The sequence below is a fragment of the Ictalurus punctatus genome, chromosome 10 (assembly GCF_001660625.3).
Source record: "Ictalurus punctatus breed USDA103 chromosome 10, Coco_2.0, whole genome shotgun sequence".
NCBI classification, from domain to species: Eukaryota; Metazoa; Chordata; class Actinopteri; order Siluriformes; family Ictaluridae; genus Ictalurus; species Ictalurus punctatus.
In genome coordinates, this window is record NC_030425.2 from 28,661,576 (window position 1) to 28,676,290 (window position 14,715).

Below are 14,715 nucleotides of genomic sequence, written 5' to 3' on the forward strand. Positions count from 1 at the left end.
CAAACAAACAAACAAACAAACATTCTCTTTTTATATTTACTCCTTTACTACTAAATGAATGATTGTTTGTACGTGTATGTTTAATACTCGTGTGATTAAATAATCATAACTTGTTACATTTTTTAAAAAATGAAATAGATGTGGGTTTTTTTTTTTTACACCGCTTTTACCGTTATAGAAAACTAATCAACACGCCATCGGCGGTTTTCTGAGCTCCGGTTCAGACAGCGCTGCACGTGACAGAGTATAACACGAGTGACAAATCTGACACGTTCAAAACAAAAGTGACTTTAGAGAGGAGCGTACAGAGACCCCGATGCTGTTCACGGAGACACGGAACGTCATTAGAGCGAGCGTGTGAGAGGCGGCGTGACACGTGAACTGAAAGGAAGAAAAGAAAAAAAAAAACCCCAACACACACCACTGCATTTAAACTTTTTTAATGTCCACCGATTAACCCCATACGGTACACGAGCTGTACCGTGGTGCTGTATAAAACAGTGAAAAAAAATAAAGACGTTCTTGTTACAAGATACTTGCAGGATAAAATCCACTACTAGATGAGGAAATACTCGTGTTTGTGCAACGTGCACGACGTCTCCTACGGGAGAGCATACCATGCTTACATACTGAGAGAAATATGGACAATCCCAGCTCACACATAGGTTCATAAAAGCGACAGAAACAATGCGTACGTTTAAAAGCTGGACGGAAAAAAAAAAGAAGACCATAGAAACGGAAAACTTCTAATTTTTTTTTTTTAAAAAACAACATTTTTTACAAACAACTGAACAAATACGCTCCTTAAATTAGGTTGTAATAGACCACGGACCTCTTTGATAGCCTGAGATTCACTTAAAAGAGTTAAAAAGGTGCTGATTAAGAGGTTCACACCTCCACAGAATGCTGCTGATGATGTCTGACGCTCTGTGATCAGATCAGCTCTCGTCTGATCAAGTCGCACGCGCCGAGTTTACATCAAATCTGTCGCCGTCTCTATAACAAAGGGCGTGATGCTTCTTAGATAACTCACTAACGAGGTCAATAACAGAGGAACACTTTAGTGATTTCATTCCCTGGCCTTTAGAAGAGAGAGACAGAGCGGGCGTGTCCGTTTGTGGCCTCGATAGAGACCAGACCCAGAGTGGTGGCTACAAGGACGGCGACTTTCTCCCCCAGACAAGCGCACGTGTCCAGGAGGCAGCGCGTGCGTGCGCTCAGTGTCATGGCCGCCGTGATGAACTCGTAGTCCTCGCGTGTGACCGCCCGCCTCGCCCGCAACACGTCCAGCAGGTTGTTGAGTCTCCCCTCGGTCATGAAGCGCACGATGGCCTCACGTCTCTCCTGCAGGAGACGACAGCACGTCCAGCCGGAGGACGCGGGACACACGGCTATGGAGAGGAGACGGAGATTAAACACATCAGATTAGATCAGAACAGACAGTCACGAGCTGCTTTTCGCATCTGAGGAAATAATCAAGTTTAGTTAAAGTTATTACCACACAAGGGGGTCACGCCAGATACCGAACGCAAAGGTGCACATACTTTTGCCACTCGAGGATCATTTTCCTCAATAAATAAACAACCAGGTATAATACTTTTGTCTCATTTGTTTACTTCACTGAACTAGCCAAAAGATAATTAACACTTTTTAAAATTCTAACACCCCGGGGACACACACAATCAACAATCAACAAATTTCTCTCTCTCTCTCGCGCACACACACACACACACACACACACACACAGCTTTTAAAAGTGTAAACGCGAAGGCTTATCAAGAGAAAAACAGAGAAAGAGAAAAACAGTGACCCTCTCGGGAGGAAACGCCGTGCGCCCAGATAAGGCATCGACGTGGACGTTCTCTCACATTCAGGAAGTTAGCCAACAACCTTGCAGAAGTGCTTACTGTGCACAAGTCAGAGCACTACACACACACACACACACACACGGACTTCTCACCATGTTTGTTAAGGGTAATTTTGCCTCAGCTGCACTCAGGAGGCGAGTTCCAGAACGTAAACAAACAATCTTGACCTGGAAATACGTACGTGGGTCGCACGCGTTACTGCGGCTCGGTGCTTCGGCGCATTCAAAGCTGAGCTTCAGTTCAGAGTAATCACTTTATCATCGGGGCCTGAGCGAGACACGCGCGTTCTAATACCTTATCGTTACCGCGCTCAGAGGTACAGCTGTAACAGCTGTAGCTGTGTGTGATTTTTTTGTGTCTTGTTAACTGAGAGTGAGAAGAGAGAGAGAAGAGAAGAGAGAGAAGAGAAGAGAGAGAAGAGAGAGTGAGAAGAGAAGAGAGAGAGAGAAGAGAAGAGAGAGAGAAGAGAAGAGAGAGAAGAGAGAGTGAGAAGAGAGAGAGAAGAGAGAGTGAGAAGAGAGAGAGAAGAGAGAGTGAGTGAGAAGAGAGAGTGAGAAGAGAAGAGAGAGTGAGTGAGAAGAGAGAGTGAGGAGAGAGAGAGAAAGGGAGAGAGAAAGAGAGAAGAGAGAAAGAGAAGAGAGAGTGAGAAGAGAGAAAGAAGAGAGAGTGTGAAGAGAGAAAGAAGAAAGATAAAGAAGAGAGAGAAGAGAGAGTGAAGAGAGAGAGAAGAGAGAGAGAAGAGAGAGGGAGAAGAGAGAGAAGAGAGAGTGAGAGGAGAAGAGAGAGTGAGAGGAGAAGAGAGAGAGAAGAGAGAGTAAGTGAGAAGAGAGAGTGAGGAGAGAGAAAGAGAAGAGAGAAAGAGAAGAGAGAGTGAGTGAGAAGAGAGAGAGAAGAGAGAGTAAGTGAGAAGAGAGAGTGAGGAGAGAGAGAGAAAGAGAAGAGAGAGAGAAGAGTGAGAGGAGAGTGAGAAGAGAGAGAAAGAAGAAAGAGAAAGAAGAGAGAAGAGAGAGAGAAAAAAGAGAGAAAGGGAGAGAAGAGAGAGAACGGGAGAGAGAAGAGAAAGGGAGAGAGAAGAGAGAGTGAGAAGAGAGAGAGAAAGGGAGAGAGAAGAGAGAGTAGAGAGAGAGAAGAGAGAGTGAAGAGAGAGAGAAGAGAGAGGGAGAAGAGAGAGAGAAGGGAGAGTGGAGAGAGAGGGATAAGAGAAAGAGAGAAAGGGAGAAGAGAGAGAAGAGAGAGGGAGAAGAGTGAAGAGAGAGAAGAGAGAGTGGAGAGAGAGGGAGAAGAGAAAGAGAGAAAGGGAGAAGAGAGAGAGAAGAGAGAGAGGGAGAAGAGTGAAGAGAGAGAGAGAGAAGAGAGAGAGGAGAGAGAGGGAGAAGAGAAAGAGAGAGAAAGGGAGAAGAGAGAGAGAAGAGAGAGAGGGAGAAGAGAGAAAGAGAAGAGTGAAGAGAAAGAGAAGAGAGAGAGAGAGAAGAGAGAGTGGAGAGAGAGGGAGAAGAGAAAGAGAGAAAGGGAGAAGAGAGAGAGAAGAGAGAGAGCGAGAAGAGAGAAAGAGAAGAGAGAAGAGAGAAAGAAGAGAGAGAAGAGAGAGAAGAGTGCTGCTATAATGTAAGTGAGAACAGGAACTAACGTGTGGTGTAAGAGGAGTAAAACACTTGAGGACGTACTGTTATAAGACAATAATGGATGTACTGTAATATATATATATATATACGTGTTATATACAGTATTATATATATATATATATATGTGTGTGTGTGTGTTATATAGAGTATTATATATATATAAAATAAGCTTGACCCTTACGCTGGTTAGCGGGGTGTAGAGGTGTGTGTATCGGGGACGTGGGCGAGCCGGACGGTGTGTTTGGTGGTGGAGATGCTCGAGACGGTTTTACGCCCCAAACTCCACTGCAACGTCTCACCCCGGGGTTACTGCCGGATAAACTCCCCGGACCGTCTGACGCATCTATAACAGAAAATTAGACAAAAATAAACAATCAGACAACACGGTGAAAAGAAGCTACGATGAGATGTGTGATATATTTGTAAAAGAAAATGAACAGGATCAGAAAGGAAAGCTCTCTCACCCCTGCAGCATGGTGTCGGAGGCGACGCCCGCGCCGGACTGGGAGAAGGCGGACTTCCTCTCGGAGTCGTCTCGTCCGATTTGCAGGTTCGAGCGGCGTGTCGGTGTGAGTGCGGCACCGTCACCGGAATCGCCTTGGACGTCAGGGATTTTGGACGTGTGCAGCCACCGTAGCCCTGCGCAAGTGTTTACAGTGAACTGAGGGTGAGACACTACAGGTGGGTGAATGTTCACAACTCATCTCCACCACTTCCTGTGCTGATATCCATGCTAGTATTTATGCTACTGAGGCTTTGTAAATTTGCATACTTAATCAAACCCCAAATCTACTCTTTGGATGTGGTTAGAATAATAATAATAAAAAAAATGTTTATTTCACACTGTGTGAAGACACGGTAAGGAGAAAGACTTTGCTGGAAACTTAGTTTAATCAACAAAACACCGTTATTAAAAGTGATTTTAATGCTATTTGTCAGTAAAATCGAATGCAAATCCAACAATAATAAACCAATTCGAGAAATCCCTCTGTAATACCTTTCCAAATGGGGACAGGAACGAACGTCAGACTTTATGAATGCTTGCAGAAATTGGGATTCATTTTTTTTGACGCGTAAATTGATGTATATAAAAAAAAAACATGCTTTTTAGTAATACGTGATGTGATTATAAAGTGGGTGGAGCTTACGTTTTAAACAGACAACTGACAAGAACAAAATCATCGTTTCTACGAGCAGCGTTTCGTCTTAAAAGAGCAGATCGTTTAATTTGAAAGCAGATGAAATAAATCTTCTACCTCCAGGTTGTTGAGCTCCACAGGCAACTCCCAGGCCGGAGTGTGATTACAGCTCAGCAGCGCCCTCTCCTGGTGATAACGCACAAAACACGATTCATTAATGTCATTTATTCCGGTCTGGTTTCTTTTAAATGAGGAATGGCGCGATTGTTCAGTACCTTGCACGTTTTTATCAGGTGGACCGCTGTACAAAGAGCTCCCGAGTCCAGTGTTTCCAGAACCTTCCTGAGCACCAGCACACACTCTGTATTCAGATATGCAAGAATGTCATAAAAAAAAAGACGCATAAATTTTAAGTTTTTTTTAAAAATAAAAGATGTTTATCTGACCTTCAGCCGGCGGACGCTGTTTTGGATCAACAGACCAACATCTGGTCATGAGCTGAGTGAGGGCGTGGCTTTGTGATGTGTTCAGGGGCAACAGATTAATCTCCATACCTAGCTCCGCCCCTTCCTGAGTGCACATAACGAGGTTCTGCAGCTGATCGAAACCTAAAAACATCAACATCATATATACATTTACAGAACAAACCAGATGGAAACGTGAAATATTACAAAAATTTATTTTAAAAATATTTAGTTCTTTACTCAACACACTAAGTGAAGTGTGAGTTTCAGGCATTTATTAAGATTATTAAGAGTTTTGTCTAGTTTTTTGTGAACGTCTAATGATTTGTGGACGTCATTTCATCAGACGATTTTAAGAGATTTTTTTTTACGATTTGCGCTCGACTTACACCCACGATTTTTTACGACTTACACCCAGTCTAACCCCACCTACCACCATAAACACCCACACTAACCCCGCCTACCACCATAAACACCCACACTAACCCCGCCTACCACCATAAACACCCACACTAACCCCGCCTACCACCATAAACACCCTCCTTAACCCCGCCTACCATCATAAACACCCACCCTGACCCCGCCTACCACTATAAACACCCACACTAACCCCGCCTACCACCATAAACACTCACCCTAACCCCGCCTACCACTATAAACACCTGCCTAACACCATGAACACCCACACTAGCCACGCCCACAACCATAAACACCCACACTAACCCCGCCTACCACCATAAACACCCTCCTTAACCCCGCCTACCACCATAAACACCCACCCTGACCCCGCCTACCACTATAAACACCCACACTAACCCCGCCTACCACCATAAACACTCACCCTAACCCCGCCTACCACTATAAACACCTGCCTAACACCATGAACACCCACACTAGCCACGCCCACAACCATAAACACCCACACTAACCCCGCCCACCACAATAAACACCCTCCTTAACCCCGCCCACCACCATAAACACTCACCCTAACCCCGCCTACCACTATAAACACCCACCTACCACCATGAACACCCACCCTAGCCACGCCCACAACCATAAACACCCACACTAACCCCGCCTATCACCATAAACACCCTCCTTAACCCCGCCTACCACCATAAATACCCACCCTAACCCTGCCTACCACCATAAACACCCACCTATCACCATAAACACCCACCCTAACCCCGCCTACCACCATAAACACCCAACCTAACCCTGCCTAAAACCATAAACACCCACCCTGACCCCACCTACCATCATAAAGACCCACCTACCTAACCCCACCCCACCTACTGGCGGCTGTGGATCAGGTGGTAGAGCGGGGTGTCCACTAATCGTAGGGTTGGAGGTTCGATTCCCGGCCCACGTGACTCCACATGAAGTGTCCTTGGGCAAGACACCGAACCCCAAATTGATCCCGATGGTAAGTTAGTGTCTTGCATGGCAGCTCTGCTACCATTGGTGTGTGTGTGTGTGTGTGTGTGTGTGTGTGTGAATGGGTGAATGAGACACAGGGTAAAGCGCTTTGGATAAAAGCGCTGTATAAGTGCGCCATTTACCATTATACCAATTACCATATCATAAAGACCCTAACCCCGCCTACCATCAACACCTCATCTCTGTATTCCTGTGTTATCGTTAATGTATAAGATGTTGCATCTAGTTATTAACTTTGCTACGTATTTATCATTTTTTTACTACTATTTTCTTTAAACTAGGTTTTGTTCACGTCCTACTTCTCGTGGTCTGCGGTTGTATACTGCTTTGGAAATACAGAAAATATTCTGTCATGCCAATAAACACACACTGAATTGAACTGAGTGAGAAAGAGTGAGAGAGAGAGAGAGAGAGAGAGAGAGAGAGAGAGAGAGAGAGAGAGAGAGAAAGAAACAGGGAGATCGACAGAAAGGTAGAGAGAGAGAGAGAGAGAGAGAGAGAGAGAGAGAGAAACAGGGAGATCGACAGAAAGAGAGCGAGAGAGAGAGAGAGAGAGAGAGAGAGAAAGACAGACAGACTGGGAGATCGACAGCGAGAAAGAGAGAAAAAGACAGACAGGGAGATTGACAGAGGGGTAGAGAGACAAAGAGAGACAAACAGGGAGATCAAGAGAGAGATATAGAGAGACAGAGATAGAGAGAGACAGAGAGAGACAGACAGGGAGATTGACAGAGAGAAAGAGAGAGAGACAGACAGGGAGATTGACAGAGAGAAAGAGAGAGACAAACACTGAGATTGACAGAGAGATAGAGAGAGACAGAGAGAGACAGACAGGGAAATTGACAGAGAGAAAGAGAGAGAGACAGACAGGGAGATTGACAGAGAGAAAGAGAGAGACAAACACTGAGATTGACAGAGAGACAGAGAGAGACAGAGAGAGACAGACAGGGAGATTGACAGAGAGACAGAGAGAGACAGACAGGGAGATTGACAGAGACATAGAGAGACAGAGAGAGACAGACAGGGAGATTGACAGAGAGATAGAGAGAGACAGAGAGAGACAGACAGGGAGATTGACAGAGACATAGAGAGACAGAGAGAGACAGACAGGGAGATTGACAGAGAGATAGAGAGAGACAGAGAGAGACAGACAGGGAGATTGACAGAGAGATAGAGAGACAGAGAGAGACAGACAGGGAGATTGACAGTGAGAAAGAGAGAGAGAAAGACAGACAGGGAGATTGACAGAGAGACAGAGAGAGACAAACACTGAGATTGACAGAGAGATAGAGAGAGACAGAGAGAGACAGACAGGGAGATTGACAGAGAGACAGAGAGAGACAAAGACTGAGATTGACAGAGAGACAGAGAGAGACAGACAGAGAGCTAGACAGATAAAGAGATAGTGACAGAGAGACAGCGCAAAAGAGAGATAGACAGGTAAAGAAAAGACGTACCTTCACACGGCGGTCGTCTGTTCAGAGTCTCCCACATCAGAACCCCAAAACTGAAAAAAAAACCCGCGAGGGATGAGTGGAGTGAAACCCCGACATCACCGAGCTGCTCGTCCGTGCGAAGGTGTGAAGATGTGGAACTCACCTGTACACGTCAGACTTCACGCACGGAACGTTTCCCAGCAGAACCTCCGGTGCCAGGAAAGCCAGGTCTCTAAAACACGGAGCGCCGCCGTTAGAGACACGGGTTCTCACGTCCACGAGCATCTGCTGTCCCCAGTCACACAGCTGTAGCGCAGAAAACACTCACTCAGCAAATAATAATAATAATAATCATCATCATCATCATCAAGAAATCATCATACCGATGCTGACTGGATTACATTCTCGTTACTATTAGCAGTAGTATAGCTGTTATTATCATTCATTTCAATGATCTTTAATTCCTTTTCAGATTTTAATATAAACCCCATTTTAATTTAATACATGATCGTATTAAAATATACTATAATTTATATAATGAATACACATTATTATATGGAATATGGTAATGTGAGCAGTACTTTAGCGCGGTACTGGTGGTCCAGCAGGACGTTGGTGGTCTTCAGCGCACCGTGAGGCAGAGAGACGGAGTGAAGGACCTTTAAACCCTCGGCCACGTCCAGCAGGATCCGTAAGCGGAGAACCAGCGGCAGGTCCGGGTACAGGCGAGTCTGATAAAAGATTCGATTTGAGAAAGACATCGACGTGTCACTTCCACATGCGCGTGACCACCGCGCTTCATGAAACATTCATTCGGCTAGATCTGAGAAGCGGCCCTCGGCGAAACGGAGCTCGGGGCTGGACCGCCGCGGTACCGTTCCAGAAATGAATCCTAACCACCGGCGCTTTCCGTCCTCATCCCATGGGAGTCCACGCAAAGCGCTTTTGCTTTTGCAGCGCAGAAAACAACAGAAACGACGTCTTCTAGACGTGAACCTGACTCCTTCGGGACGCAACCTCAGCAAGGTCAGAGCCGTGTCTGAAGGGCGGGTCACGGCCGATCAAGACCAGAGACGCGGGTTGTTTGTTTTTTTGTTTTGTTACGAACCTACGTAAGTTAGTACAGGAATTACGTCTGGAGTTACGGAAGACTCGTTTCAGCTGTTCAGAATCGATTCCTTCTTTCGGGAGTCGATAACTGCGTTTGTTTCGAGACTTTTCACATACGCGAACACGCCGGACGAAAGGAGATCTCTGTAAAAGCGTAACCGGGCGCTTTAAAGTCACTTCAGGTTTCTGAGTGACGTAATACGCTGTAAAAGCACTCAGGATCAGAGTCATGACGGCACCAAAGCAGGACGGACTTAGTGGAACTTGGACTGATGAAGCACTTTTAAAACTCAAACACGTTTTGTCACATGCCGAGCGTCGAGAATGAGGAAACCGAACGCTGGGAAATTCCAGACTGAAAAAAAACAAACTTTCCCTTACAGCGATGCTAAAAATAGATCGAGAGGTTGCATAATCTTCCACTCCGCTTAAATGAGCTTGACCGCTGTGTTCCCTTCTGCATTGACTCATTTCCCTTTTTTTTTTAAATTCATCTTTGTTTTGTTTGCAAATGATTTGAGATCGCACCGATCTGATACCCTGGATCGGATCAGATCAGATCGCGCGGGAAAAACACGGTGGATCGGATCTCAGAGAAAAACTATTGTGACAAATGGAGCAGATTTAAATTTATTGAATATATTTGATGGAGCTGGATTTTAAAAAATCCTTTTAAGGCTTACTAGTTTTTAAAGGAAAAAAGTCTTAAATAATCTTAAATAAATGCAGCGCCGAGTTCTAGTCCTGGTTTTCCTGAGTGGAACATTTAACAATGAACATTTATCCATCCATTCATCCATCCATCCATCCATTCATCCATCCATTCATCCATCCATCCATTTATCCATCCATCCATCCATCCATCCATCCATGTATCCATCCATCCATCCATCCATTTATCCATCCATCCATCCATGTATCCATCCATCCATCCATTTATCCATCCATCCATTTATCCATCCATCCATCCATTTATCCATCCATCCATCCATCCATCCATGTATCCATCCATCCATCCATCCATTTATCCATCCATCCATCCATGTATCCATCCATCCATCCATTTATCCATCCATCCATTTATCCATCCATCCATCCATTTATCCATCCATCCATCCATCCATTTATCCATCCATCCATCCATCCATTTATCCATCCATCCATCCATCCATTTATCCATCCATCCATCCATTTATCCATCCATCCATTTATCCATCCATCCATCCATCCATTTATCCATCCATTCATCCATTTATCCATCCATCCATCCATCCATTTATTCATCCATTTATCCATCCATCCATTTATCCATCCATCCATTTATCCATCCATCCATCCATCCATTTATTCATCCATCCATTTATCCATCCATCCATTTATCCATTCATCCATTTATCCATCCATCCATCCATCCATCCATCCATCCATCCATTTATCCATCCATCCATTTATCCATCCATCCATTTATCCATCCATCCATCCATCCATTTATTCATCCATCCATTTATCCATCCATCCATTTATCCATTCATCCATTTATCCATCCATCCATCCATCCATCCATCCATCCATCCATTTATCCATCCATCCATCCATCCATTTATTCATCCATTTATCCATCCATCCATTCATCCATCTTCTATACCACTTATTCTACAGGGTCACGGGGAACCTGGAGTCTATCCCAGTCCATCGCAGGGCACAATCACATACACACTCACACACCCATTCATACACTACAGACACTTTAGACACGCCGATCAGCCTACCATGCATGTCTTTGTACCGGGGGAGGAAACCGGAGTACCCAGAGGAAACCCCCGCAGCACGGGGAGAACATGCAAACTCCACACACACAGAGCAGCGAGGGGAATCGAACCCCCGACCCTGGAGGTGTGATGTGAACACACATGAGCCTGTTGTAGTGTGATCTCACCTCATACAGCAGAGAATGAAGAGATCCTTCAGGCATCCAGTCCCACAGCAGGCCAGTGAGAAAACGACTCCGATACACACCTACAGGCTGCAGAACCCGCTCCACACACTCTCCACCCTGCGCCAATGCGTCCTGGATCTGTGGCAAACAGCTGGAGGACACACACACACACACACACACACACACACACACACACAGTCATCTGTTTAAATCTGAACACGAAAGTGAAAATAAACCCTACGCCAGGTTTCAGTTTGCGTGATGACTCCGCATGACCGTCCGTCTGCAAACCCTCGAGAAATTTCACCAAATACATCATCACCATAATGATCAAAACATCGCACAGTGCGTCTACACGTTATACTACTGTACAGTACTTACATCAAATCCCCTTTCTGAAAGTGATAAATACTCTCACACGCTCAGACAAACAAAAGTGCAGCCTACTTTTCCTCGTCACTGGCTTAGAACTGCCATGCGAACACCTTGTGTGTGACTTTTACAAAGAAATGGCTTAAGGCACTGAGTTAGTTCACTGACAGTAAACTACATGCGCGTTGCCGGCTAAACGACGACAGCTTGGCACCTTTATAAACCTTTAGAACTATAACTACTTCTGAGACGCTGATTCATCAATTAGAATTCGAAAAGGTTCTTTAAAGGGTTCTTAGGAGTACCTTTTTATACATGTTTCAGCTGGAAATGTGGTACTGAAGGTGTACACAGTGGTACTCAGCGACAAGCCAGTCAGTCACGTACAGTTTAGTACCTTTATTCTGAAAGCGTAGCGCGGGTTAGGTTCTCCCTCGCAGATCTTTATTTTATTAAATACAGATGAGAGAAATTATAATGATAACGAGTCTTTATTTATCACGTGTACATTACAGCAGAGTGAAATTCTTTCCTTTGCATACCCCAGCATGTCAGGAGGTTGGGGTCAGAGCGCAGGGTCACGATACAGCGCCCCCTAGAGCAGAGAGGCTTAAGGGCCTTGCTCAGGGGCCCAACAGTGGCAGCTTGGCAGCGCCGGGGCTCGAACCGCCAACCTTCTGATCAGTAACTATTATAACTACAGTTAAATGGCCACTTATTGTAAGCGAAGATTAATAGCAATTAAAAATAAATAAAAAATAATTAAAATATCAGTTTAAAGGTTTGCACCCCACCTTGTCTGAGTGTGATATATGTATATATATTCGTTAATAATTTGAGATTTTCACCTCTTTTCTTTAAGAAATTCTTTCACATCCTCTTTCCCAGATGTTGGTTCCTCTCGGGTGAAATATTACAGATGTGTTGGAATTTTTAAAAATTATTTTTCCTTGTTTATTTTTATTATTATTATTATTATTTTTTTTGTAAATAAATGGCTAAATCACTACAGATTTCTCCGTTAACCCTCAGCCACCCTTGGCGGGGATGCAAACTTTTGCGCTCACCTGTACTCACCTGTCCGTGTTAAGGAGTTTGAGAGCGACTGCGCGCGCGGATCTCTTCAGGACGCCCCGTAAGCACGCGCCCGCGCTGCTTCTGACTAACGCCACGCGCACCAGCTCTGCTTCATCCACCTCCTGCAGCACGGCGGACATTTTCACTCTTCTCTTTTCAGATCAACGTGTTTTTGGAGACGCGCATAACGGAGGTAACGAGCACCGAGGACCTGGTCGCTGTCTGGCTCGCGCAAAGCGAAATGGGGGGGGGGAAGAATGACGTAACGTGTTTATGTCGCTTCTGATTGGTTGCCGGTGCGGCGGAAAATCCCCATTTCACCTCCCAGCTCCTCCTCCGTCTTTCAACTCCTGCTTCTGTGTTCTTCTCCCAACTGAGTGACCTTCTGCGTCAAACCGAGAAGTCAGACTGAGAAATAAAAACAGTTCGAGACAGAAAAACCTACATGCTGTTCCGCAAAGATATATTTATAGCAGCAGACAGAGAAATACCTACAATATCCTCATATGTATTTTCAATTCATTTCAGTCAGGAGTTTTTCATGCAGCATGGAGGGATTTTCATGTCATGATTTTTAATCACTCTGAACTTTTAACAGTGGACAGTGTCACAAAGCAGATTTACCGAAATATCTCAGTTCTTAATTGATAAATTGCTCCCTGGTGAGGACGTCAGAGGCGACGTGGTGAGGAAGAACACCATGAGACCACATGAAGAAGAAACCTTGAGACACCGGTGGCTTAGTGGTTAGCACGTTCGCCTCATATTTCCCAGTTAACAAAAAAAAATAAATCCAGATTCAAGACACATTTCTTTAGCCTGGCATTCACATAACATGTCTCATCTCAGTCATTTCTGCCTGAAATGCAATGAACAGCAGTTACGCTAATCCTTCTCCTTTTGTTTCTGGTTCCTATCTCGGGATGGGCATCAGTGAACGTGCCAGCTCCGGTTCAGAACCAGCCTCGACGAAGATTCCAGAAGACCCCATACGCCTGCGAAGACTTTGGATGATTCCAACGTTTAATCGTTGCTCCTTTGGTGGCAGTGAGCCTGGCCCGCTCTGCTCTCCGGGCCGGCCTGGTCCGTCCTGGTGCCCTGCTTTTGGTTGGAGCTCTCGTCGCTTGGAGGCCACTCTCTGTTGCTGAGGATTCTCCATAAGGACAGCCTGGGGACACACTCGGAAGCCGTGGAGATGGCGTTGGACTGCGATCGATGCGGGCAGTTTTGGTGCGGTGTCTTGGGACTGCAGTTGCGGTGACGGTTTCAGGACTGCAATTGCCACAAACATCTGCACAAACAGACTTTGCGCTCGGGTCTCCATCGGTGGACAGTTCATGACTTCAGCGGAACAGACTTCATGTTCAGACTGTGTCGAATCTCCTGATCACACAGTGATACCTAACACATGATAAGATGATTTATAATGAGACATTTTACAGTATAGATCCACACTCTGTCAACAAAAAGGTGATATTATTTACATCAAATCACATCAAGTGTGTGTTTTTTTTTGTTTGTTTGTTTGTTTAATTTTATTTACCTTTGCGGTCAAATGCAGAAATATTGGCATCCTTTAAGGCGAGGCAAGTGTATTCGTATAGCACATTACATACACAAGGCAATTCACAAGTGCTTTACAAATAACACGAGGAACAGAAAAAGACAATACAATAAAATCATAGTCATATGATTTCAATAAAATCATAGTCATATTTATCATAAAAATTCAACAGAAAAGAAAAGAAATGCTGAAAAAGTAGTGGAAAGATTATTGCGCAATAGATTAAGTGAAAAGTGCGAGGTTAAGTGTCACAGGGGGGGAAAAAAACCAAATGTTTTAATCTAGATTTAGATATATCGACATTTGTGGCATGTCTTACTTCATCTGGGAGCTGGGAGCTTAACTGCTGAACGCTGAAGTTGTAACGAACTGACCTGCACAGGATCCAGACCATTCTATGATTTCTAGACTAGAAGCAGAGGTCTTGAATGAGATGCGACTTTTTAATCGTTGTTTTTTTAGGAAGTCCGGTTACAGGGGTCGACCCTGCTGGTAAAAAAAAAAAAAAAAAAAAAAAAAGCGTGAATTAGTTTCTCAAGGTCTTGTAGGGACAATAATCTTTGAATTCTTTCTTTTAAATCTTTAAGATGACAGGGTGCTGTTTTGGTGACCGTGTTACTTTCTTTGCGGTTAATAACTGATCTGAGTCAATCATTAGGAACTGTTATGATGTTATTTTATTATAGA

At 44.6% G+C, this 14,715-nt stretch overlaps 1 protein-coding gene across 2 annotated transcripts; it reads right to left on the reverse strand.

Moving 5' to 3' along the window:
• Nucleotides 1-424: 424 nt before the first annotated feature.
• On the reverse strand, nucleotides 425-12,879 carry si:dkey-181f22.4 (receptor-interacting serine/threonine-protein kinase 2). Of its 2 annotated transcripts, none has more exons than XM_017478501.3 (11): nucleotides 12,465-12,879; nucleotides 11,016-11,166; nucleotides 8,551-8,700; nucleotides 8,133-8,275; nucleotides 7,991-8,040; nucleotides 5,076-5,237; nucleotides 4,905-4,990; nucleotides 4,747-4,815; nucleotides 3,955-4,129; nucleotides 3,672-3,833; nucleotides 425-1,391 (listed from the first exon to the last, which is right to left on the reverse strand). In XM_017478501.3, the coding sequence occupies exons 1-11, from the start codon at nucleotides 12,602-12,604 to the stop codon at nucleotides 1,084-1,086; spliced, it is 1,596 nt and encodes a 531-aa protein (XP_017333990.1). In that variant the 5' UTR covers nucleotides 12,605-12,879; the 3' UTR covers nucleotides 425-1,083. The 2 variants fall into 2 exon arrangements, with proteins under 2 accessions (XP_017333990.1, XP_017333991.1); XM_017478502.2 differs by having other exon boundaries at nucleotides 12,455-12,590.
• Between the last annotated feature and the right edge of the window lie 1,836 nt (nucleotides 12,880-14,715).

Bases quoted from the DNA above. Each gene is read 5' to 3' on its own strand.
- si:dkey-181f22.4 (XM_017478501.3), bottom strand. From the start codon at position 12,604: ATGTCCGCCGTGCTGCAGGAGGTGGATGAAGCAGAGCTGGTGCGCGTG. The intron at 11,167-12,464 runs GTGAGTACAGGT...TGTGTCCTCCAG, and splicing joins AAACTCCTTAACACGGACAG to CTGTTTGCCACAGATCCAGG. The intron at 5,238-7,990 runs GTACGTCTTTTC...TGATGTTTTTAG, and splicing joins CAGACGACCGCCGTGTGAAG to GTTTCGATCAGCTGCAGAAC.